Below are 27,175 nucleotides of genomic sequence, written 5' to 3'. Positions count from 1 at the left end.
TCTTTGACTTAAATGTTCCAGATCATCAAACTTACATTAGACTCAGACAACCCACAAAACACAAAATGTTCTGGCTTATTGAAGATTTAGTAAAAAGTAACCGTCCCGAAAGCTAATCACTGGTTTCCACTCTTGGCAACCACAAATACCAAATGAACCAGGAGTAGTTTGCACCGTGTCACTCTCCCATGATGCCATTTTCTCCTAGAGTCTTTCTTATTGTGGAATCTTGCAGAGCAGGGGTGTCAAACTTATTCTAATTCAGCTTCCAAATTCAGCCCAATTCGGTCTCAAGTGGGCTGGACGAGTAGAATCACAGCATAACCACAACTTAGACTTTTTCCTTTGTTTTGGTGCCCAAAAGTTCATTCTAAGAATGCTCATATTTAAGGAATTATCTTTTTACAAAACATTATGAACAACCTGAAATTTAAGAAAAAAAAATAAATTCAATTTCAACAATATTCAGGCTCAGTTTATCATTTCCACATTACAGCTTCCAGATAACAGTGTCTACAAAGGAACAAAACGATCAGTCTCAAGTATCTGGAACTGAACCAGAGAGGATAAAACAAGACAAAATTAAAAAACAAAAAAATTTACAAAAACGAGACATAAAATGATTTGTAAAAAATGAGCCAAGAAAGTTAGAGAACGACAAAAAAATGAACAAACACCACAAGTGAGACAAAAGAAAACACAAAATGCTGCACAAAACAATGATAAATGTAAAATACAAAATGAAAAATAGAAAAAACATAAGACAAAACGACAAAAACGTGAGACAAACAAGTCAGACAAAAAAAAGAGGCAACAAAAACACAACAAAATATTACAAACAAGACACAAAGCGACAAAAAAATGGACAAACAAGATAAAATATGACACAAAACAACAACAATTACAAAAAACAATGAATACAGTGAAACACAAAATTACAAAAAAGTGAGACAAATGACAAAAGTCAGACAAAAACCAACAAAAACAAGATATAATATTACAAAAACAAGACACAAAATGACAAAAGAACAATCTAGTATTTTACTCTATGATCAAAACAACTTGTCATGGTCTAGAAATTATTTTAGATTTATAGTTTTACTAATTTACAATCTGCAGTTAATGTCTTCTCTGGAATGTTTACACTTCGAGGGCCGGATTGGACCCTCTGGAGGACCGCTTTTGGCCCACGGGCTGCATGTTGGACACACCTGTTGTAGACTCACCTTAACTGAGGTTAATGAGGTCTGCAGCTCTTTGGATGTTTGAGTCCTTTATGTCCTCCTGGATTCGATGTCCTGGGAAGGTTCTCCATCTGTGGATAAAGTCTCTCACTGTGGTTCTCTGGAGTCTAAAGTCTTTGGAGTCCTTTCTTGACTGATAAATGTCAGTGTTTCTCATCAGTTCTTGAATCTCTTGGCATCATGTGCTGCTTTTTGAGAGCTACTTCACAACACCAGACAGGTTCTACTTCCTGTTTAGATCCAACAAGCCTGGCAGTAATCATGTGTGGGTGTGGCCATGAAATTGAACCCAAATAACAAATGAATTTGGTAGCTTGGTAGTGAACATATCACACATAGTGCAAAAAGGACAGCATTTTACCTTTATTACCTGAATTTTATCTTTGTCTCACATTAAAAATTAGTTCGATGCTCTGAAACATTCATGTGTGACAAAAACAGAAGATATCTGTAGGGGGGCAAATACTTTTTCACGGCATCTTGAAAGGAAACTGCCTTGGGATGTTCCAGCAGACATTACAGTCCTGTTTCAATGCTGTTCTTGGAAAAACTGCAGAGAAACTGTGTTTTTACACCAGTGATGAAGAAAATATCACACCTTTTGCTAGAAATACCTTCTAGTGTCACTCATTCATTCCATTCCCCATGGTTATCCACAATTCTTTTATCTTTTATTTTTTACCATCTGTCAGACCTCCCTCTTACCTTTTGTTGTCTGCCAGACCTCTTGATTCAACCACCTTTTGTTCTTTGTTGTATTACCAAGATCTACCATTTTCACCTGAATGGGAGGAAGATAATTTTTGTTTATTCTCATTCAAAGCCTGTTTGTTTGATCTGCAATGCAACTTTGGCAAAGAAAGGGATTTCCAGCTTGCACCACGGCAGTCAATCTTCACTAAAACGAAGACCCAGGATAAGGCCGCAAATATTGCTTTCTGTTGCATCAGTCGCATTCTTGCTAAACACAAGAAGCCATTCAAAGACGGGGATGCTGTGAAGGAAGCCTTTCTCAAGGCAGCGGATAGCCTTTCTGACGACTTTAAAAAACGATGTGTGGGTTTGCGATGTTGACGCTGGACTGGTAGATCTCGGGAGGTTGGCTAGACGTAGATCTAGAGGTAGATCTAGAGTCAAAAAAGGTTGGGCATCCTTGTATTACCCTCTGTTACTAATTGGCAACCAAATGAACCACTATTCACTCTTGTATTTACAAACGGCTACCCTCCAATCATCCCTATGAATTGTGTCCTCAGCAAATGTTCTGGACCTTCTTACCTTCACAGACTCATGCTCTGTGTTGGTAAGCCCATTGGAATACTGATAAACACCCCACTACCGCAAACTTCCAGTGACTAAGAGTGACATTTCTTCAACACCAGCAATTCAAATTCTATGCCACTGTGAATTTCCACTTCAGGAAGAGCAGAAACCAGAACAGTCCTGCTCCCCGTGAACTTTGTAATCAAGGCTGAACTTTTACTGCTCGTCCTTCAACCTTTCACACACGCCTAATCAACAGTGTCAAGGACATTAGCCTGAACTGATCTATCTGATCGTAGATAAGCTGGCTTTGGAAACGGCCGACCGAGCCTACGGAATGAAATCACAGAAGAGACAGACAGACTCAGAAAGAAGTCTTTAAATTCTATCGTTTACTGAGGGAATCTAAGCAGCACATACAGAGGTACTGCTTGAACTAGACCAGGGGTGCCAAACATACGACCCGTGGGCCAAAAGCAGTCCTCCAGAGGGTCCAATCTGGCCCTCAAAGTGTAAAAATGACAGAGAAGACATTGACCGCAGATTGTAAATTAGTAAAACTATAATCTTAGATTGTTCATTGTTCTTTTGTCAGTTTGTGTCTCATTTTTGTAATATTTTGTCTAGTTCTTGCTATTTTTTGTCTATTTTTTTGTCTGACTTGTGTCTCGTGTTTCTGTCGTTTTTAGTCGTTTTGTGTTTCCTTTTTGTCTCACTTGTGTTTTTTGTCTTTTTGTCATTTTGTGTTTTGCTTTATTCGTTGTTTTGCGTATCATTTGAATCACTGTGTTCTTTTTGCCTCGCTTGTGTTGTTTGTCCACTTTTTTGTCGTTTTGTTTCTCGCTTTTGTCATTTTTGGTCTTGTTTGTGTCATTTGTCTAATTTTTTGTTGCTTTGTAACTTTTTTGTCTAATTTTTTGTTTTGCTTTGCATTGCATTTTTCTCTATTTTTTTGTCATTTTTTGTCGCCTTTGTCATTTTTTAATCTTGCTTTTTGTCTTTTGTCCATTTTTTTGTCACTAACTTTTTTGTCAATTATTTGTCGAATTTTTGTTTTGTTTCGTGTTGTTTGTCTCATTTTCCGTCGTTCTGTGTCTCATTTTTGCAATATTTTGTCTTGTTTTTGTTGTTTTTTGTCAGGCTTTGTCTGACTTGTCGTTTGTCTCATGTTTTTGTCATTTTGTTTCTCGCTTTTGTCATTTGTGATCTCATTTGTGAAATTTTTTTCTTGTTTGTCCATTGTTTTGTTGTTTTGTAACCTTTTTGTCTAATTCGTCTTTTTTTTATTTTGTTTCGTGTCGTTTGTCTAATTCTTTGTCATTTTGTGTCTCATTTTTGTCTTGTGTTGTTGCGTTTTGTCTTTTTTTTTGTTTGACTTTTGGAATTTTGAACATAAAGTAAAATACTACATTATTCAGTTCCAGGTGACTAAATGTTGTGTTCCTTTGTAGACTGTGATCTGGAAGTTAGAATGTGGAAATGATAAACTGAGGCTGAATGTTGTTGAAATTTTACTTATTTTTCTTCAGAAATTTCAGGTTGTTCATGATGTTTTGCAAAAAGATAATTCATTAAATGTTAATTTTTGCACTAAAACAAAGGAACCATGTGGAGATGTGGTTATTTATAGGCTCTTATGCTGTGATTTTACTGGTCACTGGAGATCAAACTGGACTGAATGTGGAACCTGAACTAAGATGAGTTTGACACCCCTGGACTAGATGGAGACATGCAGACTTATTGTATCTGCTTGGCCATAGGAATGGCTTCCTTCAGCATGATGTAATCGCTGACACATGTTGGCATGTATGAGAGCGGCAGCCAGAAAAACTTAGCGTCCCAGCCTGGGGAGTATCGAGTGCGAGGCCGGACAGCCGCCACAGCATGCTCCATGCAGTGGACCACCTTCATCAGGTCTCCATCGCTCATCTTCGCAACTTTGTCTGCTATCACTGCCAACGCTAGGAGGGAAAATGAATGCATTAAAATCAATAAATATACTGCAAAAACTCCAAATCTTACCAAGTCTATTTGTCTTATTTTAGTCTAAATATCTCATCCCACTTGATTTAAGATAAATTCTCTTAACAAGAGACATTTCAGCAGATGGAGGGACTTGTTTTAAGACAATGCATCTTAAATATCTTGTTAAGTCAAACAAGCTTGAAATTATCTTGTTTTGAGTTGAATTTTACAAGAAAACTCAAAATAAGTTTAAAACATCTCAAAATAGGAGGTTACATGAAAGCAAAAATCTATTTTTGAGTGAAAAACTGCTATTTTTTTAAAAACATGTCTGACTTATTTTAAGACACCTAAGCTTGACAATCCTGGTAAAATAGAGCTTAAAATAAGTTTTCCCAGCTCATTTTAAGATCTCAATATTCTAAATATCATATCTTATTTCAAGAAATCTTACCAAGCCATTTTTCACTTGTCCTATTGGCAGAATTTTTCACTTATTTCAAGGTAAAAGTTCCTTGAAATAAGCTTAAGTTTCTTGTTTTGAGAGGAGCATTTTTTTCCAGTGTACTAAGCTAACTGAAGAAGAACATGATCCACATGTACCCTTCTGGAGGTATTCACTGCCGTAGTCGTCCCTGACGTCCTGAGGCAGTCGTTCCCACAGCATTTTGACGTTCTTGCTCAGGATGGCGGTGTCGGTCACATTGGTTTTGAAGAATCCAGGCTCGATGCAGAGGACTTTGACACCAAACGGAGCCATATTTATCCTGAGAAGGACATCTCATTTAGTCTGGGTCTGTGTGCAAACTAAGAATGCTGACATATAGCTCAATGACGTGACTTCACCTGAGGCTGTCGTTGAACGCCTCAACGCCGTACTTGGAGATGGTGTATGGACCCCCGGTAACGCTGATCCTCCCGAACACGCTGGCCACGTTCACCACCCTCCCTCTGGCCTTCTTTATCAGCGGCAGGACGCTCAGGGTCACAGCGATCACCCCGTCCAGGTTCACCTCCAGCATGGACTTGTAGTCATCGATGGTCAGCCAGTCGCACGGAGCCGAGGGAATGGAAACACCGGCGTTGTTCACGACGGCCCACAGGCCTAGGAGGATCAAAGCACATCCAGTCAATGATATACTTTGCCCACACAAATTCCTTCACAACGAGGGGAGTTGGCAGCACATTAGTATACGCTGAAAAGACTTTAGAAGATAGCAAGGTGTGCTTTATAAAGAACAGCAAGTTCATCCAGAACAAATGAATCATTGGTGAATAAGTATCCAACAGGGTTGAACTTTCCCTGGGACAAACTATTCATGCAGGCTTAAATGGAAAAAAACTGAACTTACTAAACTTACTAAAGTCAGAAAATAAGCAGGATTAATGTTCACCGTCTTATTTGATTTACCAATTAGAACAAAAGAAACAAGAAATGTACAGTACAAAGCTGCTCAAGTCGTATGATTTTCGACAATGATACAGAAATCTTTAACTAATCCGTGGATCCAGACTATCAGCCGCATCACTCCCAAAATCTAATCATTTGGTCGTTGTGTCATTTCTGACCTTCTCCGAAACTTTCATCCAAATCTGTTTTTGAGTAATGCTGCAAACAGACGGACAGACAGACAAACATTGTCACATAACTCCGCCCCACTCCTGGGAGGAGTTAAAAGTACAACCCCTGGACGTCAGGAGTCTTAGTTCCGCATTTATTTGGCCATAAACCAGGAAGTAGACCACATCCAGGGAGTGGACTACATCCAGCAAGTAGACAGGTCTAGGGAGTGGGCTACATCCAGGTCAGCCAACTGCAGGGAGCCGAGGGAATGGAAACACCGTTGTTCATGACGGCCCACAGGCCTAGGAGGATCAAAGCACATCCAGTCAATGATATACTTTGCCCACACAAATTCCTTCACAACGAGGGGAGTTGGCAGCACATTAGTATACGCTGAAAAGACTTTAGAAGATAGCAAGGTGTGCTTCATAAAGAACAGCAAGTTCATCCAGAACAAATGAATCATTGGTGAATAAGTATCCAACAGGGTTGAACTTTCCCTGGGACAAACTATTCATGCAGGCTTAAATGGAAAAAAACTGAACTTACTAAACTTACTAAAGTCAGAAAATAAGCAGGATTAATGTTCACCGTCTTATTTGATTTACCAATTAGAACAAAAGAAACAAGAAATGTACAGTACAAAGCTGCTCAAGTCGTTGTATGATTTTCGACAGATGAAATGTTGACAAAATTCGTGGTCCTCAGTGGTGGATTTGTAGTAGGATCACAATCATGCGATCATGTAGTGTTCACTTGTTGTCATGGTTACAGTGACGCCGTGCCACTATCTGGCAATGATACAGAAATCTTTAACAAATCCCTCAATCCAGACTATAAGCCGCATCACTGCCAAAATCTAATCACTTGGTCCTTGTGCCATTTCTGACCTTCCCTGAAAATTTCATCCAAATCCGTTAGTCAGTTTTTGAGTAAACACACAAATAGACAGACAGACAGACAGACAGACGGACGGACGGATGGACAAACTAACCAACGCTGATCATCACATAACTCCGCCGGGCTCCTTGGAGGAGTTAAAAGTACAACCCCTGGACGTCAGGAGTGTTAGTTCTGCATTTATTTGGCCATAAACCAGGAAGTAGACCACATCCAGGGAGTGGACTACATCCACTCTAACCACTAACCACTGGTTGTCATGGTGACACAGAACAACACATTTTTACGATTCATCTCCTGTAAATCATTCCACGTTGCTGTCGGTCAGATATTTCAGTCTACTCACCACTCTGCCCTACTTTGGCCTTGATCATGGCTGCGACCTTCTCCACGCTGTCCTTGGACCTGACGTCCAGGTGTGTGGTGGTCAGGTTGCTGGAGCAGGCCTTCTTCAGGTCCTCCTCTCCCTTCTCGGTGAAACAGGAGGCGATCACTCTGAAGCCTTTCTTGTCCAGATGCCGGGCCAGGAGGTTCCCGAAGCCGCTGTCGCAGCCAGTGATGTAGACATATTTACTGCCTTTGTCAGACACTCTGGGCAGCTCTCTGATCCAGCGGTAGACGTAGAAGATGACCACCAGGCCCAGCAGGTAGAGGAACATGACTGGAGGAACAAAACGGAGATGCTCTGAAGGCTCATCATGACTGGTTGGATCGACTACCGGTACTTCTTTTTCTGGTAGTAGGGGTATTAAAGTGCACACTTCATGTTTTCTGGCTGTTTCAGGAGTAGTTTGATGAACTTGACTGTAAGAACTCCTTTTTAATCTGTGCAGGGCTCAGTGAGACGTTAATCTGCTGCACGTGGTAAATATGGACAAAGCAGACATGTAGAAACAATGCAGTTCAGCTATTCTGGAGTTTTAAAGTTGAAAAGTAGTGATCTACTCTACTAGAGTAAATACACTACTGTTCCAAAGTTTATGGTCACTTCGAACTGTCCCTATTTTTGAAAAAAAAAAAAAAGAAGCGTTTTCTTTTAATGAATATGACATTAAATGATAAATCCAGTCTAGACATTGTTAATATATTTTTACTGTATTTTTACTATATATTTACTGCATTTTGACTGTATTTTTACAGTGATTTTACTATTTTTATTGTATTTTAATGTTTTGTGATCATATTTTTACTACATTTTTACTGTATTTTAACAATTTTACTATATTTTTACTTTACTTTTATTATATTTTTATTGCATTTTGATTGTATTTTTACTGTATTTGTACTGTATTTTACTATATTTTTCCTGATTTTATTACTCTACTGTTCAAAAGTTTGGGGTCACTTTGAAATGTCCTTATTTTTGAAAGAAAATCTTTTTTTTTTTGTCAATGAACATACCATGAAATGAATGATAAATCCAGTGTAGACATTATTAATGTGGTAAATGACTATTGTAGCTGGAAATGTTTCATGGAATATCTCCATAGGGGTACAGAGGAACATTGTTGTTGTGTTTATCATCTCTCTGCTTCACTCTCATCATTCTCCATCTTTTTCAAGTGTCTCAGTCCATTTTTTTCCAGTTCTACATCCATGTGGAGCCCTGAAGTCGACATGCTGATAGTTCTGGTGTTAACGGCTCACCGTGATCATTCAGGTAGAATCACTGACACTAACGATCACACGTGGATTCACGTTAGCTTCATTAATCTTCTACTGTGGGTCCTGTGATTTCTAGAAACTCTTTTTAACCCTTTGATGTGGAGTGTGAGTCAGGAGATTCCCATTTTCCTTTGGATTTGGGTCACTTTTGACCCATGTTGTGCATCAAAGGGTTAAAGTGTTTGGTTTTGGTTGTTGATGAGAGGAAATGCTTGGAAATTCTGACTAAATCTGAATCATCTGACTTAGAATTCTATACTTTGTGTAACTTCCTAACCTGGCTCTACATTTAGGGTCTGAGTGGAGGTTCTGATTAGCCCGTCTTTAGCTGGTTACCACCCTTAGATTCTGTGTTGACTCTTATCTTGGATCTTTTCTCAGTCAGATCTACAGACTGGGTGAGGTTAGGACTGAGACTATAATGACTCTGGAACAGAACAGTTTGTTCACAGTTATTTCCTTTTAAAGCTCCTCTGTACTTGGATGTTTTACTTTCTACTCCATTTACTTCCTCTGGATTATAAAATGAGCAGTGGTGCTCCAGAATAAACTCTTTACATCGTATGAAATGAATAAAATGAACTCCACTTCTACTAAATCTAAAAGGAAAATGCCTTCCCCCTTAATGCAACACTAGAAAATTCCATATTAGACACTGCTTTTGGAACTACAGCACTTTTCTGCTCTCTCTCAAATATACTTCTACATGAGCAGAGCAATGATTTTATCATTATTGGTTGTCTGCCAAAAACTGATTTGAAAAAAAACACTGTCCTCATGTTTTCCTAAAGAATGGGTAGAGCAAAGCGATATCCTCTCTTATATTATTCATATTTTCTCGTTTTTGTCATTTTATGTCTTGTTTTGTCATTTTGTGTCATGTTTTTGTCACTTTCTGTGTCATTTTTGTTGTTTTGTGTCTTGTTTTTGTCGTTTTGTGTCTCAATGGGTAGTTAAAGAATGGGTAAAAATCAACCAAAATCCAGCGAATTTCGCAATTATTGGAATTTTCTTCCTGAAGGTTTTGCAAATTTTCAGAAATTTGGGGTTTTGCTGATTTTTTTTGGATTTTTTTTCAGACAAGGAAACAGTATTTTTTTGTGGTCGTAAATGAAGACAGCAAGAGGGTTAACTGTTGAAAAAATCTGATGAAAAATCTATGTGCTCTAATTCTGCAATGACCTTAATTATTATGGAGAAGGAAAGAAACGACTGAAGCAGCTGAAATGAGATGAATGTCAGGTGTGATCATGCTGTGAACAAAGACCTCTATAGTCCCAGTGGTTTGGTGACCAGAAATAAGACCAAAACAGACCACGTTACCATGGTCTGCTGAGCTTCTGTTCATTTCCATGTTCTGACTGTAGATATGTTTAAACTTCACTTTCTGGCCTGAAAAAGTCCTGCTCAGACTTTGGTACTTTGCCTCAGAACACAAGCAGACAAACGGGGTTACTGGAGGTGACTGATTCAAAGTTCACCAACCCGAACTTTCTTCACCTCGTTAACAAATCCGACTTTTAACGGACGATAAAATAGAACTATCCAGACAGAAACTGAAACTTCTCTTAGTTATTTAACCAGTAGTCAGTCTTACCTGCAGATCAGAGGTGTTGGAGTCCTTCTGTCAGCTCTGGCTTGTCCAACTGTGGAGGAGGAGCAGCAGGTTGTTGATCTGAACGTCCATGTGATCTACAGCTGAGGACAACAGCGCCGCCTGTCGGCAGGACGAGGAGCAGCTTCTTAAAGGAAACCTCATTCTTTAAAACCTTTATTGATCCCGCAGGGGGGAAAATTACAGTTTATGCTTTAGTGTATATATTTTTTTACTGTATTTCTTAATATCTTTAACGATATTTTTACCGCATTTTACTACATTTTTTGCTGTATATTTGATATGTTTTATTATATTTTTACTGTTTTTTAAACTATATTTTACCATATTTTTACTGCATTTTTACTATATTTTACTGTATTTTTATGGTATTTTTTACTATATTTTTACCGCATTTTCATATATTTCTCCTGTATTTTTATTATATTTTTACTTTATTTTTACTGTATTTTTATTGCATTTTAACTGTATTTTTACTATGTTTTTACTATATTTTTACTGTAATTTTATTATATACTTACTGTATTTTTACTCTATTTTTATTGCACATTTTTACTATATTTCTACAATATTTTTACTGTAAGGGGCTGCACAGTGGTGTAGTGGTTAGCACTTTCACCTTGCAGCTAGAAGATCCCTGGTTCGCGTCCCGGCTTTCCCGGGATCTTTCTGCATGGAGTTTGCATGTTCTCCCTGTGCATGCGTGGGTTCTCTCCGGGTACTCCGGCTTCCTCCCACAGTCCAAAAATATGCTGAGGTTAATTGATCATTCTAAATAATGAGAATAATTTTTTTAAAAAAAGGAAAATCGTGATTTAACAACACTCATCTGAAACAAAAAACAGGAATTCAGAACCACAGAAATTCAAACAAAGAAAAAAAGAATTCATATAAACCAAATGGGGATTTAAAACACAGTAAAAGTGGAAAAAACAACAGTAAATATAAACAAAAAAAATAGGGAAATTCAAAACACATTGCATGGAAATAATGCAGACATAAGTGGAAAATCAGATCATGGAAATAAATATAAAGAAAGAAAGGACTTCAAAACAAAAAAATGGAAATAACATAAACAGTGATGTGAATTCCAAACAAAAAAATATATACTAATTGAATTCATAACAGAAAATGGAAAAACAATCTAAACAAAAGCAGGAATTGCATCCAAACAGCTCTGTTTCCTGATGAAAAACAGGAAACAGAGCTGATGTTTTTCCTCATCAGCTCTGTTTCCTCTCATTATCTCAGTGACTTCTCTGACATCTAATTACATTTAAAGAGTCTCCAGTTGGGTCTGCACAGTGGTGTAGTGGTTAGCACTTTCGCCTTGCAGCGAGAAGATCCCTGGTTCGCGTCCCGGCTTTCCCGGGATCTTTCTGCATGGAGTTTGCATGTTCTCCCTGTGCATGCGTGGGTTTTCTCCGAGTACTCCGGCTTCCTCCCACAGTCCAAAAATATGCTGAGGTTAATTGATTACTCTAAATTGCCCGTAGGTGTGAATGTGAGAGTGATTGTTTGTCTCTGTATGTAGCCCTGTGACAGACTGGTGACCTGTCTAGGGTGTCCCCTGCCTTCACCTGAGTCAGCTGGGATAGACTCCAGCCCCCCCATGACCCTAGTGAGGATTAAGTGGTGTATAGATAATGGATGTATTTTTACTGTATTTTTACTATATTTTATTATACTATCGCTCAAGAGTCTGGGGTCACTTCAAAATGTCCTTATTTTTGAAATAAAAGCAGATTTTTTCAATGAAGGTAACATTAAATGGATGATAAATCCGGTCTAGGCACTGAAAAAATGGGGACCAAAAATGGGAATTCAAAACACAGGAAATTATAATTCAAGAGACAATAATGAGAATAATTTTTTAAAAAAAAGGAAAATCATGATTTAACAACACTAATCTGAAACAAAAAACAGGAATTCAGAACCACAGAAATTCAAACAAAGAAAAAAAGAATTCATATAAACCAAATGGGGATTTAAAACACAGTAAAAGTGGAAAAAAAAACAGTAAATATAAACAAAAAAAAATAGGGAAATTCAAAACACATTGCATGGAAATAATGCAGACATAAGTGGAAAATCAGATCATGGAAATAAATATAAAGAAAGAAAGGACTTCAAAACAAAAAAATGGAAATAACATAAACAGTGATGTGAATTCCAAACACAAAAAAATAAATACTAATTGAATTCATAACAGAAAATGGAAAAACAATCTAAACAAAATCAGGAATTGCATCCAAACAGCTGTTTCCTGATGAAAAACAGGAAACAGAGCTGATGTTTTTCCTCATCAGCTCTGTTTCCTCTCATTATCTCAGTGACTTCTCTGACATCTAATTACATTTAAAGAGTCTCCAGTTGATGAAAAATTGTTGTTTCTTGTTTTGCTGAATGGATAAAATATTGCTGTCGGTTCTCCTGTGAAATGCTGAACTGTTTTCAGTCTTAATCTACTGCTGCGATGGATGGATGGATGGATGGATGGATGGATGGATGGATGGATGGATGGATGGATGGATGGATGGATGGATGGATGGATGGATGGATGGATGGATGGATGGATGGATAGATAGATAGATAGATAGATAGATAGATAGATAGATAGATAGATAGATAGATAGATAGATAGATAGATAGATAGATAGATAGATAGATAGATAGATAGATAGATAGATAGATATGTCCGACGGAATCGGTGACATAAATAAAGTTCTTCCTCCAGCTCCCTCTGTCCAACATTGCAATCGAAAGTTCTTCCAGACCAGTGTCTTCCTCTAGTCTAGGAGTGTCAAACTCATCTTAGTCCAGGTTCCACATTCAGCCCAGTATGATCTCCATCGACCAGTAAAATTACAGCATAACAACCTATAAATAACCACAACTTCAACTTTTTCCTTTGTTTTAGTGCAAAAAAGTACATTCTGAAAATGATCTTTTCACAAAACATGATGAACAGTTTCTTAAGAAAAATAAGTTCAATTTCAGCAACATTATGATTAAAGCTACAAAAATTAGACAAAAAAAGACAAAAAACAACAAAAACAAGACAAAGACACAAAATGCCAAAAAAGAGACAAAATGACACAAAATAAAACAAAATGAGACAAAGAAATGACAAAAGAACCATCTAGTATTTTCCTTTCTGATCTAAACAACTTGTCATGGTCTAGAAATGATTTTAAATTTATAGTTTTACTAGTTTACAATCTGCAGTTAATGTCTTCTCTGGAATTTTTACACTTTGAGGGCCGGATTGGACCCTCTGGAGGACCGCTTTTGGCCCACGGGCCTCATATTGGACACCCCTGTGCTCAGCCCTTCTGATAGTATCAGGTTTCCATAACAACCACCAGCTGCTTCGTTGGTCCTCACCACATGTCCATCCAGGGCTGGTCTATGTCTCCTAATGATGGCTGACCAGCGTAGATGTGGACCAGATGGCGACCTGTTAGTGAGGAGATGTTTAGTACCGTCCAGAACAACACATGCAGCTCAGAGTCATCTGAGCATTTCTACATTTTTACCACCAGGTGGCAGCAGTGTTGTTCGGTCTGGTGATGCTGCCTTCAGTCACTCAGATTCAGATTCACTTTATTGTCATTGCAACAAGTGCAACGATAGGTAGAACGAGAAGAACTGGTTCCAATCATCCATCCATCCATCCATCCATCCATCCATCCATCCATCCATCCATCCATCCATCCATCATCTATACACCGCTTCATCCTCATCAGGATCATGGGAGGGCTAGAGTCTATCCCAGCTGACTGAGGGTGAAGGTAGGGGACACCTGGACAGGTAACAGTCTATCACAGGGCTACACATAGAGACAATCTCATTCACAACTGAACAATATGGTATTTTACTTTATGATCAAAACGACAAAAGTCAGACAAAAACAAGACAAAAAACAACAAAACAAGACAATTAGACAATTTAGAATCACCTATTAACCTGAATCAAAATGACAAAATTCAGACAAAAAAGTAACAAAACAGCAAAAACAACACAAAATATTACAAAAACAAGACACAAAATGACAAAAGTTGGAAACAAATTGACAACAAATGAAACAAACAACACAAAACAAAACAAAAAGTCCAAAAATTTGATTAAAGAAGTTACAAAGCGACAAAAAATGGACAAAAACGACAAAAAATTACAGAAATGACAGAAACGAGACAAAAAATTACGTGGTCCTCATGTTGGACACCCCTAGTATAGATAATGGATGGATAGATGGATACTTTTGATTCTCCCATGAGCCTTTGTTGCATTTGGTGTCTATTGCTGATCTGATTGCTGGAAGTACAACTGGATGGACGGACGGACGGACAGACAGACAGACAGAGAGGGATGGATGGATGGATTTTTCTTCTACTGTTGTCGTGTTTCCAGACTTAATTATTACCTTCATCCTTAACTTTTCAAAAACAGACATTTCTCTGAGTGTCACCATGTCCTCTTCCTGTGAATCGCTGTATCCTAGACAGAGTCTTTCTCTTTGTAGTTTCCTGACTCCGTCTAAAGGCAGCGGTGAATGACCGACGGTTCACCACCACCTACCAGCACACGCTTGTTTTCATGTGCAAGCATGCATATCCAATCAGTGGTTTTAATATAAATAATAGAAATCACAAGCCTAATCTCGTACATAACTGATGCTGGATTCATCAATAAAAAATGAGCATTTTGTGTTTGTCTCACATGATTAAAACATAAAATATAGACCTTCTTGTTCTTCAAACTTTAATGATTTAAACCAACCATCAGCAGCACCAGAAAGCATAAATATTAGATTAATCTGTTGATTTACGCTTTTGTTTGCTGATGGATCAGAATTTGTACTTTAAGCAAAGACGGAATACTCATAGTAGCCTGGGATTACATGCAGGCTGTAATCTGCACTTTAATTTTATATTTATTTTTAGCATCAAATCTGCATCGTGTGGTTTCCTCCAACAAATGGCCAAATCTTGAGTCGTTATTAGGTTTAAAGACATTATTCTACAACCTTTCATAACTCGCAGTGCTTTGCTGAGTCGAATGAACAACATTGCTTGAATACAACATGGAAGCCAAACGAGAAGAGGGCAAAGACCTCCAGTGCAGACAGTTCAGATGTCCCAACATGTCAACACATTCTAACTCGGCTTTAAAGTCTGAAGAACCCTCGTGGAACGGCGCAGTTGTTATGAGACTGAAAAGTCAGTCAAAGGATTGAGTAACATCTGTTTAACACCAATATCACTTAAATTTAGTGAACAGTAGCAACTCATAAACCTCCTGAACATAATTATTCTCATTTGTCCTTTCAAAAGTTACATAATATCATTTAAGAAGGACAGTATGATTATTCATTAACATTAAGGGACATTTTGGGTAAAGGCGTCTTTTAACTGAGCAGTGTGGCAGTTATGAAGTAATATTAAACCCCCAAACATACATATACATATATATTTAATAGAAACATGTCCAATACTACTACTTTTTATTATATGATCGATCCAGTACTCTTAGTAGTAGTACTGTAAGTAGTACTGATGTCCATCCCTAAAGTTTACATAGTAAGGTGACGGCATGGCAGTATAATATTACAGAAAGAAATTCAACAAATCTAATGGATTACCTGTGAGTAACTCTTTGGCGACAGTGGTAAGAAAAAAAATTCATATTAGCAGATAGAAACTTCCGGCAGAACCAGGAACAGGGAAGGCTCTTGTCTGCCTCGACTGGTTAGTGTGAGGTTTAAAGACAACAGGATAGTGCTGCCTGTTGCAAAAAAAGTTAGGTTTTTTAACTTTAAATCAGGGGTGTCCAACATGCGGCCTGTGGGCCAAAAGTGGTCCTCCAGAGGGTCCAGTCTGGCCCTCAAAGTGTAAAAATTCCAGAGAAGACATTAACTGCAGATTTTAAATCAGTAAAACTATGAATTTAAAATAATTTCTAGACCATGAGTTTTTTCATCATAAAGTAAAATATTATATTGCTCATTGGTCTTTTGTCATTTTGTGTCTCATTTTTGTAACATTTTGTCTTGTTTTTGTTGTTTTTTGTCAGATTTTTGTCGTTTGTCTCATGTTTTTGTTATTTTGTGTTTGCTTTTGTCTTGCTTGTGCTTTTTATCTCATTTTTGTCATTTTGTGTTTTGCTTTATTTGCTGCTCTGTGCATTGTTTGTGTCACTTTGGTTTTTTGTCTCGTTTGTGCTGTTTGTCTACGTTTTTGTCGTTTTCTTTCTCACTTTTGTTATTTTTGATCTCATTTCTCATTTTTGTCCATTTTTCTGTCACTTTGTAACTTTTTTGTAAAATTTTTGGTCTCTTGTTTTTTTGTTTCATGTTGTTTTTCTCATTTTTTGTCGTTTTGTGTCTCGTTTTTGTCATTTTGTGTCTCACTTGTGTAATATTTTTATGTGAATGACAAACTGAGGCACAATATTGCAAAAATTTAACATATTTTTCTAAAGAAATTTCTTGTTGCTCATAATATTTTGTAAAAAGATAATTCCTCAAATGTGAACAATTTCAGAATGTACTTATTGCACTAAAACAAAGGAAAAATGTGGAGTTGTGGTCATTTATAGGTTATTATGCTGTGATTTTACTGGTCACTGGAGATCAAACTGGGCTGACCGTGGAACCTGAACTAAGATGAGTTTGACACGCCTGATTTAAATAGAAAATGAGCATTATTCATAGTAAAACTAAATCCAACATAATTCAACAAGGAGAATCACACAGCGCTTTTACACTAGAGAAGACTTTTAAAATAGACCTTGATTGTCCTGTTTAATAATGACTATGAAGTTCTGATCCTAAATCTTGCTTGAAGAATCAAAACAATATACAAATCTAGTACAATATTCAGTTTTATATTTCCTTGATAATTACACCCACATCTAATTTAGAACCATTATCAATTCATGTTTGACGCAGTCGAGCAGAATTTTCATGATCTTCGTGATCATCTTTGTTACAGTAAACTGTACTGGTGACGTAGAAGAAAAGGCTGTATGTGTGATAATATGTGAAGACTGAACAGAAACCTTGATAAGGATGTTTTGTGAGCTCTCTGTGCACCATTGTGCTTGGCAGGACAAATTCTGTCAGCCATAACATCATTTAATCGCAAGATGTACAAAAAAACAAAGATTATGTGTAGTTTGAATGTACACAAAATCATACAAAGACATTCACACACAATGTGGCGATGCAGCTCACACTGCAAAAACTCAAAATCTATCAAGTCTATTTGTCTTATTTTAGTCTAAATGTCTCATCCCACTCGATTTAAGATAAATTCACTTAACAAGAGACATTTCAGCAGATGGAGGGACTTGTTTTAAGACGATGCATCTTAAATATCTTGTTAAGTCAAACAATCTGGAAATTATCTTGTTTTGAGTTGAATTTTACAAGGAAATTCAAAATAAGTTTAACCCTCGTGTCGTCCTGCGGGTCAAATTGATCCGTTTTAAAGTTTGAAAATGTGGAGAAAAAAATATTTTCACAGTGAAACTTCTGATGTCCACATTTTCAACATTTTGGGGAAATCTTTGAACATTTTTTGGTGGAAAAAAAGAAATGTTACAAATGTTTCTTAAGAACATTTGCATAAAAATCAACCAAAATCCAGCAAATTTCACTGGATTTTGGTTGATTTTTATGTGAATGTTCTTAAAGAAAACATTAGAAGTTTTACTGATATATCTGTAATCACTTTAGATATCTTTAGGATTTTTTGGGAAGATTTTTACTCATTTTTTGAAAATATTTGCACAAATTTTCTTGCCAAATTTGGGGGATTTTTTTACAAATAAAACTTTGAAGGGAAACTTTTTAGGAATTATTGGAAACATCTTCCTGAAGGTTTTGCAAATTTTCTGAAATTTGGGGAATTTTTTTGCAGAATTTTTGGATTTTTTTTCAGACAAGGAAACAATATTTTTTTGGTGCCTATAAATGAGGACAACAGGAGGGTTAACACATCTCAAATTAGGAGTTTACATGAAAGCAAAAAGCTATTTTTGAGTGAAAAACTGCTGTTTTTTTAAAGCATGTCTGGTTTATTTTAAGACACCTAAGCTTGACAATCCTGCTAAAATAGAGCTTCAAATAAGTTTTCCCAGCTAATTTTAAGATCTCAATATTCTAAATATCACATCTTCTTTCAAGAAATCTTACCAAGCCATTTTTCACTTGTTCTATTGGCAGATTCTTCACTTATTTCAAGGTAAAAGTTCCTTGAAATATTTTCTTTTCCTTGTTTTGAGAGGAGCATTTTTTCCAGCTCTACAGTCAGATTAGAACTCCACCACAAAAGACAGCTCTCAGACTTTACTAAAGTGTTTGCTCCTTAATTAAACTATTTAATTCCTGCACTAATTAGGTGCTTATGAAGGGTTCTGTCCAAGTCTTGGAGAACTGAACTCTTTTCTCAGTCCAAGCACTCATGATGTTCACCAGTTCATTATTCAGCTGACTTAGAGGCAAGCCAGTGTAATAATCCAGTGTACACAACTACAATACTCAAAGTAAACAAACAGTTTGACAAGGTTTTTGTGTTTAAAGCTCAACACAATGGCGTCTTCATTTGTAGAATAAAATCATTCCTCATGTGAAGAATATATTTGTCCAAAGGATTACATCATACTCATTTAATGCGTCCACTTGAGCTAAGACATCGGTCCCATTCACCTTGTATTGATGCAGAAACGGTGCTGAGCCTCTGCAGGTAAAACATTTGCTCCTGTAAGGTCAGTGGCCTTTTTAGCAGCAGAAACCGACAGGACACTCACCTCTAAACAAACCAATCTCACCCTAAGTTCCAGCCAAGCCCAAATCTGATCGATAGCAGCACGTGAGTCACTGCCAAAGCAGAACACTGAGGAAAACGCTGGGTGTTTCTGTGAATTGTGGTTGGGTTGATTATGTGGGGAGATAATTTGGGTTGTTTGGGGTTCTGTAAAGACACTGTTGGGCTGTTAATGCTGGCTTTAAAGGAGGCTTTTTGAGGTCAGCTGTTGTTTTATTCATTCTTATTCATTTATTTTCTCCCTTTTGAACCTTCTAGATTCTTCTATTGCACAAGGCAGCATTTTAAGACAGGTTAAAATGAATGCTTTTGCTATATATGAATAGGGTGTATGATTTTAAACTAATTAAAATACAACCTGTGGTCACAGTAGTGGTCGAGATAGTGGTTTTGATGCTTTAGCATTGATCAACTAGATAGCAGTTCTTTACGCTAGCTAGCTAGCTAACAACAACTAGTATAATGTTAGCTGAAAGCCATTTTATCTGCAGCCATTTTGCATTGTTGATATGAATAATTTTACTATATTTGTAATAAGTTGTGGTAACTTCATCATTTAAAGCTAATTTCACTGTTAAAATACAACCTGTGGTCATAGTAGTGGTGGAGATAGTGGTTTTAATGCTTTAACATTTTTAACTAGCTAACTAGCTAGCAGTTCTTTACAATCGCTTGCTAACATTAGCATCTGGTATAATGTTAGCTGACAACTACATCTGCTGGGATTTTGCAATGTTAATGTGAATAATTTTACCGTATTTGTAATAAGTCATGGTCATTTCATCATTTTAAGCTAATTTTACTGTTAAAATACAACCTGGGGTCATAGTAGTGGTGGAGTTAGTGGTTTTAATGCTTCAACATTTATCAAGTGGATAACTAGCTAGCAGTTCTTTCCGCTAGCTTGCTAACATTAGCATCTGGTGTAATGCTAGCTGATAGCCACTAAATCTGCACCCATTTTGAATTAATTTAATGTGTCAGTCTTGTGGCTGTATTGTGGCTGCATTGTTCACCTGACTTTAGCCGTCCCACTGCACATTTTTATCTCACATTTTTATGTCATGCTAATACACTAGCTAACGTTCGCTAGGTTAGGTCGTTAGCGAGGTAGCGTGCTCACGTTACATATTGGTACGCAGAAGTCTCTCAGGCTGTAATATTATTGAGATATGAGGGAATAGAGATCATACAATTCTGTAAAAAATAAAAAGTGGAACTAAAACCAGCAGCAAGTAGAAGTTAATTAAAACAAAACTGTACTATGTGAATGTTAAGTGGAATTTATTGTAGCCTATATCCATTAATAATGCTAAATTAGGTGGATAATAGCAAATAAAAATGTTAAGGCAAAAGGAAGGAAGGATAACAGGAAAGTCACTGTGAAAACTGCACAATTTTGTCAGATTCTACTTTATTTAATGAGAAGTTTCATTCCAGGTATGAGACTGAATTTGCATCTAAAGCGGATAAAAAGTTCAGTAAGAAATTAACTATTAAGACAGACTGCTGCTCACCTGCAGCTTTCACAGTTTACAAAGTAAAGTTATTCACCACCTTTCGGCTATCGCTCATTACATTTAATTAGTGCTACCTTAATTAAACAGTGTGATAACTGAAATGAAATAATGATCTCGTTTGATTGAGTCGGTTCCCATCTATTTATACTCATAAGGTAATTATTACTTTTGGAGTTTTTTATAGAGCTTCTCATCTCACACTGAGGTGGTTCCATTGATTATAAATTATGTTGTATTTCCTGTAGAGTCAAGTCAAAGTCAGTTTTACAGACATTAATATAGAAGTATGTAGTCAGTGAGACAGGGAATGTTCTGTCCTATTGTGACGTGTTGGCGGGGTTAAGGCTGGGTTATTTTTTAACCCAGCACTTTTTTGATTGCACCCAAGTGACAAGCTGCCACAACTAGAAGCACCCTGAGGATTAACAGCTGCACGTCAAGGATAACAGAGATAACACATCAGTAAGTTTGGGATCACACTGTGCCTTTTAGAAAGCTTTGTGCTTAGAAAAAAATATATGTTTTCTCAAGCTGGATTTTGAATATTTGCTTTAAAAACAACAACTTTTATTCCTTTTTTGTGCTTTTCCTAGATGCCTCAGCATGCCGACAGGATCAGTAAAACTACAAAGCATTAAAAAGCTGGGGCAGGAAAACCACAGCTATGAGTTTTCTGATGAAGGTAATTTACTAGACAGTATAGAGAGTTTATTAATCCTGCAATGATCAATAATTTAAAATAAACAGGGATTGATTTTAACCTGTAATGTCTATTCTGTTGTTGTGTCGTAGAACCAGCGGGCTCCGATATGTAAGTTTAGCATTTTATGGAGGATTTTATGCATCGAATTCACTGTATTTTAGATCAGCTGCAAGTTATTTTATATTTCAGTGTAATTTTCATGTGATGATTTAGACAATTATGTTTGTTAATCATTTTTTATTTTATAAATGAATTGTTTTGCATGCAGAAAATACTAAAAAGTGGCAACCAGACTGGCATCTAATGTAAATATAATAGAAATCAGAAACCCTTTGAGTTTTCTTTTAATCCTCGTGTTGTCCTGTGGGTCAAATTGACCCATTTTAAAGTTTGAAAATGTGGAAAAAATAACTTCTGATGTCCACATTGTCAACACTTTTGGGAAATTTTTCAACATTTTTTTGGTGGAAAAAAGAAATGTGGAAAAAAAAGTTTCTTGAAGAACACTGATTGGTTGATTTTTATTTGAATGTTCTTAAAGAAAATATTAGAAGTTTTACTGATATATTTGGAATCACTGTAGATATTTTTAGGGTTTGTTTTGAAAGACTTTTACTCATTTTTTGAAAATATTTACAAGAATTTTCTTGCCAAATTGGGGGGATTTTTTAAAAATAAAACTTTGAAGGAAAACTTTTTAGGAATTAATGGAATTTTCTTTCTGAAGGTTTTGCAAATTTTCAGAAATTTGGAGAGTTTTTTGGGCTGGATTTTTGGATTTTTTTCAGACAAGGAAACAATATTTTTTGGTGCCCGTAAATGATCACAACAGAAGGATTAAAAAAAATGATGAAATGAAAATTTATGTAATTTCAGCTCTGATTAAACTGAGCCTAAACACGATTAATTAATGCTTCTAAAAGCACACTATGTTGCACCTTAAAGTCCTCTTGGCATGTTGAAAGATAAATGACTCATGTTTTCTGCCTTGTGTTCTTTTTAATATTGAACTCTTAGGGCTTCCACCCTTAATGGATCTTCAATTAAATTAAAAGCTAATGTACAATATGAAGTACAGTGAATTAACATTCATTAATTGATGACCCATTAAGCATTAATTCATAGACATGATGACTTAGTAATTTCTTAATGATGAGCAGCTGGAATTCTGCATACATCCTGCATTAAATCTTCACAAGTCACTCATTTCTTAACCCTCCTGTTGTCTTTATTTACAGGCACCAAAAAAATATTGTTTCCTTTTTTTCAGTAAAAAAAGCCCCCAAATTTCTGAAAATTTGCAAAACCTTCAGGAAGAAAATTCCAATAATTCCTGAAAAGTTTCCTTTAAAAGCTCTATTTTAAAAAAATCCCCAAATTTGGCAAGAAAATTCTTGTAAATATTGTCAAAAAATGAGCAAAAATCTTCCAAAAATGTTGAAAATGTGGACATCAGAAGTTTCACTGTGAAAATATATATTTTTTCCCCCACATTTTCAAACTTTAAAACGGGTCAATTTTAACCTCCAAGACGACACAAGAGTCAAGCATTTTTTTTTTAGTAGTTGTACTGCAAAGTGTCACTCTTTTCTTTCATGCAGGAACATGGCAACTTCCAAAGAGAATGATAAGTGAGTAACCAAATGCAACAGAGGTCTAGAATATTTTGTCACATTCAACTTATATAGAAATAAACTGACTGGAATTCTATTTCAAACAGTGCTCAGGGAAATAAGCAGCAACCAGCCATCAGAGTTGGCTTCTTCCAGCTGGTAAAAACACCCTCCAGTTTTCACAGCTTTCCCTCTTTGAGAGATTCTCCTGCCTGATCCAGGTGTGTGATTTTTTGCGTGTCCAGTTCCGCTTCGCCACCTGTAAAGATGTGGTGATGATGGTGGTGGGTGGCGTCTGCGCCGTGCTGCACGGCTCGGCCCAGCCCCTCATGCTGCTGGTGTTCGGCCTGCTCACCGACACCTTCATCGAGTACGACATCGAGCTCAACGAGCTGAGCGACGACCGCAAGGAGTGCGTGAACAACACCATCCAGTGGAAGAGGAACTACACGGCACCGCACCAGAACCAATCGGGCTGGGGCCTCATCAACAACTCAACGCTGGAGATGCTCATACCGCTGAAGAACAGGACGTGTGGGTGAGTGGGCTGTGAGAAATGCATGTGGTGGGCCTTTTTTCAACATGAAATTCAGTGTAAGATGTGATTTTAACCCTTCTGTTGTCTTCATTTACGGGCACCAAAAAATATTGTTTCCTTGTCTGAAAAAAATCCAAAACTTCAGCAAAAGAATTCCCCAAATTTATGATAATTTGCAAAACCATCAGGAAGAAAATTCCAATAATTCCTTAAAAGTTTCCCTTCAAAGTTTTATATGTAAAAAAAAAAAGAAAACCAAATTTGGCAAGAAAATTCTTGTAAATATTTTCAAAAAATGAATAAAAATCTTCCAAAAAAAATCCTGAAAATATCTAAAATGATTCCATATATATCAGTAAAACTTCTATTTTTTTAAGAGCATTCACATAAAAATCAACCAAAATCCAGTGAAATTCGCTGGCTTTTGGTATTTTTTTCTGAATGTTCTTAAAGAAACATTTTTTTAACATTTCTTTTTTTCCTCCAAAAATTTTTAAAAATTTTCCTAAAAACTGTTGAGAATGTGGAAGTTTTCACTGTAAAAATATATTTTTTTTCCCACATTTTCAAACTTTAAAATGGGTCAATTTGACCCACAGGACGACACGAGGGATAAAAGTTTCCCTTAAAAGTTTTATTTAAAAAAAAAAAAAAAAATCCCCCAAATTTAGCAAGAAAATTCTTGTAAATATTTTCAAAAAATGAGTAAAAACCTTCTAAAAAAATCCTGAAAATATCTAAAGTGATTCCATATATATCAGTAAAAACGTATTTTCTTTAAGAACATTCACATAAAAATCAACCAAAATCCTGTGAAATTCGCTGGATTTTGGTAATTTTTTTCTGAATGTTATTCAGAAACATTTTTAACATTTCTTTTTTCCACCAAAAAATGTTCAGAGATTTCCCAAAAATGTTGAAAACGTGGACATCAGAAGTTTCACTGTGAAAATATGTTTTTTTTTCCCTCACATTTTTAAACTTTAAAACGGGTCAATTTTGACCTGCAGGACGACATGAGGGTTAAAACTTTTAGATCTGTATTTTAGTGCCTGTGTGGTTTTGTAGTTGTTCTGTATGATTTATTTACTGTACGTACACTAAGTTTTAATGATTTATTAACCGTGTGTGTGCTGACTTTCAGGATCCTAGACATTGAATATGAAATGACCCTGTTTGCCTTCTACTACACTGGAATTGGAGCAGCTGTGTTCTTGCTGGGATACTTTCAGGTTAGTCATAAAAAGTCACGCTGTCTCCAGAAAAAATACTCATCCGTCATGAGTCACCGTTGCCTCCACTTAGAGTCAATCCACTCGACACCATTTGAGTCCGTCCACTTTGAAACCTGTTAAACAAAATCATGCAGCATCTAAAATCCTCCACGTGCTGCTTTGTTGTTCTGCCGACTAGCTTTTATCTATTTGTTTTTAATACAGGGGTGTCAAACTCATCTTAGTCCAGGTTCCACATTCAACCCAATTTGAGCTCAAGTGACCAGTAAAATCACAGCATAATAACCGGTAAATAACTACAACTCCAAATTTTAATCACAGGTATCTGAACAATATAGTATTTTAATTTATGATCAAAATGACAAAAAAAGACAAAAGAAACAAGACAAAATATTGCAAAAATGAGATGCAAAATGACAAAAACGTGAAAAAATGACAAAATGAGACAAAAGACACGAAACAAAACAAAAACAGAGACAAAAAAATAGACAAAAAAGTTCAAAAGCAACAAAAAAATGGACAAACAACATAAATGAGACCAAAAAAACACAAAATGACAAAAACAATGCACAAAACAATGAATAAAGCAAAACACAAAATGACAAAAGTGAGACAGAAAATGACAAAAGTGAGAAAAAAATGACAAAAAATAAGACAAACAACACAAAACTAAACCAAAAAGACTAAAAATTCAACAAAAATGTTACAAAGCAACAAAACAATGGACAAACAAGACAAAAAATGGCAAAAGCGAGAAACGAAATGACAAAAAAGTAGACAAACAACAAAAACGAGACCACAAAACCACAAAACAACAAATAAAGCAAAACACAAAATGACAAAAAACATGAGACAAATAACAAGTTAGACAAAAAAAGACAAAAAACAAAAAAAGACAAAATATTACAAAAAAGAGACACAAAATGACAAAGTATGAGACAAATGACACGAAACAAAACAAAAAAGAGACAAAAACTATAAAAAAAGTTACAAAGTGACAAATGGACAAACAACAAAAGCAACACCAAAAAAACACAAAACGACAAAAACGATGCACAAAACAATGAATAAAGAAAAACAAAAAATGACAAAAAAATGAGACAAAACAAAACAAAACGTTACAAAGTAACAAAACAATGGACAAATGACACAGACTAGATAAAAAATGGCAAGAGTGAGAAACAAAACGACAAAAAAGTAGACTGACAACACAAGTGAGACAAAAAAACACAAAACGACAAAAACAATACACAAAACAACAAATAAAACAAAACAGAAAATGACAAAAATGAGCCAAAAAACACGTGAGAAAAAAAGGAAACACAAAATGACAAATAAAGCAAAACACAAAACAACAAAAACAAGAAACAAAATGACAAAAACATGAGACAAATAACAAAAGTCAGACAAAAAAAACAACAAAAACAAGACAAAGCGACAAAAAATGGACAAACGACACAAGTGAGAAAAAAAAAAACACAAAACGACAAAAACGAGACAAAAAACAATGAATAAAGCAAAACACAAAATGATAAAAATAAGACAAAAAACACAAACGAGACAAAAAGGAAACGCAAAACGACAAAACGAGAAACAAAATGACAAAAGAACAATGAGTAATCTAGAATTTTATTTTATGATCAAATCAACAAAAAAAGACAAAAAACAACAAGAATGAGTCAAAATATTACAAAAAAGAGACACAAAATGACAAAAGAACAATCTAGTATTTTACTTCATGATCTAAACAACTTGTCATGGTCTAGAAATTATTTTAAATTTAGAGTTTTACTAATTTACAATCTGCAGTTAATGTCTTCTGTGGAATTTTTACACTTTGAGGGCCGGATTGGACCGAGGGACGCTTTTGGCCCGCGGGCCTCATGTTGGACACCTCTGGCTTACCTGTTCAAATTAGAACTGCTCGATCTGTTGATAGCTTCAAGCCCCTACTGAAGAAACACACGGACTCTCTGGCTTTTAACTGTAGCTGAGCCTTGATAAACATTGTTGTTTATCTTGTTCTGTTTATTTCCTCACACATTATGTCTTGTTTTCTATTTTAACTTGACTCGTAGCACTAAGCCCTTGTCCACACGTAGCCGGGTATCTCACAAAACGAAGATATTTTTCTACGATTCGGCCTATCATCCACACGAAAACGCAGATTTACGTCATCAAAAACGATTCTTTTTAAAAACTCCGACCAAAGTGAAGATTTGCGAATTCTCCGTTTTATGCGTCTGCATGTGGACATCAGTAACCGGGGTTTTGCATTTCGAAACGTCACCGCCTGCGACAAAATATGTTCTTACGTCACATATGCGACCTGTGTTTACATTGGGTAACAGTATGGATGCTCTCACAAGGTTTTGGACGCTGTTTCTTGTACAGGCGCTTTTTACTTGCTTGTTTTTACAAGCCCAGATACTGCTCCACATTCAACAACACAGGCGAAGGACGACGTTAAGGACGGTTATTCTCCACCACCTTGCAAGGATTTGGGGAACTACTGCCAC

The 27,175-nt window shown here is 36.2% G+C and overlaps 2 protein-coding genes across 2 annotated transcripts in view; one reads left to right on the top strand and one right to left on the bottom strand.

Annotated features, from left to right (window-relative positions):
- Window positions 1-1,592: 1,592 nt before the first annotated feature.
- On the bottom strand, window positions 1,593-10,335 carry LOC111575631 (retinol dehydrogenase 7-like). Its single transcript, XM_023280875.3, has 5 exons — window positions 10,199-10,335; window positions 7,283-7,597; window positions 5,319-5,577; window positions 5,076-5,239; window positions 1,593-4,468 (listed from the first exon to the last, which is right to left on the bottom strand). The coding sequence occupies exons 2-5, from the start codon at window positions 7,593-7,595 to the stop codon at window positions 4,245-4,247; spliced, it is 960 nt and encodes a 319-aa protein (XP_023136643.1). The 5' UTR covers window positions 7,596-7,597; window positions 10,199-10,335; the 3' UTR covers window positions 1,593-4,244.
- A 10,614-nt stretch (window positions 10,336-20,949) lies between these two features.
- Window positions 20,950-27,175, top strand: part of LOC111564168 (bile salt export pump-like) — a 33,487-nt gene continuing 27,261 nt past the window's right edge. The window contains exons 1-7 of the mRNA XM_055008661.1: window positions 20,950-21,029; window positions 21,161-21,249; window positions 21,360-21,378; window positions 22,872-22,901; window positions 22,991-23,042; window positions 23,129-23,421; window positions 24,566-24,653. Coding sequence (XP_054864636.1) covers window positions 21,171-21,249; window positions 21,360-21,378; window positions 22,872-22,901; window positions 22,991-23,042; window positions 23,129-23,421; window positions 24,566-24,653 — 561 coding nt within the window. The 5' untranslated portion in view covers window positions 20,950-21,029; window positions 21,161-21,170. The remainder of the gene's footprint in view (window positions 21,030-21,160; window positions 21,250-21,359; window positions 21,379-22,871; window positions 22,902-22,990; window positions 23,043-23,128; window positions 23,422-24,565; window positions 24,654-27,175) is intronic.

This window comes from Amphiprion ocellaris, chromosome 24, assembly GCF_022539595.1.
Source record: "Amphiprion ocellaris isolate individual 3 ecotype Okinawa chromosome 24, ASM2253959v1, whole genome shotgun sequence".
In the NCBI taxonomy this organism is placed as follows: domain Eukaryota; kingdom Metazoa; phylum Chordata; class Actinopteri; family Pomacentridae; genus Amphiprion; species Amphiprion ocellaris.
The sequence above is the reverse complement of the archived record's forward strand: the minus strand, read 5'-3'. Positions and strand labels throughout refer to the sequence as shown.

Bases quoted from the DNA above. Each gene is read 5' to 3' on its own strand.
- LOC111575631 (XM_023280875.3), bottom strand. From the start codon at position 7,595: ATGTTCCTCTACCTGCTGGGCCTGGTGGTCATCTTCTACGTCTACCGC. The intron at 5,578-7,282 runs GTGAGTAGACTG...TGATCCTCCTAG, and splicing joins GGCCAAAGTAGGGCAGAGTG to GCCTGTGGGCCGTCGTGAAC. The intron at 4,469-5,075 runs GTACATGTGGAT...TTTCCCTCCTAG, and splicing joins CAGTGAATACCTCCAGAAGG to CGTTGGCAGTGATAGCAGAC.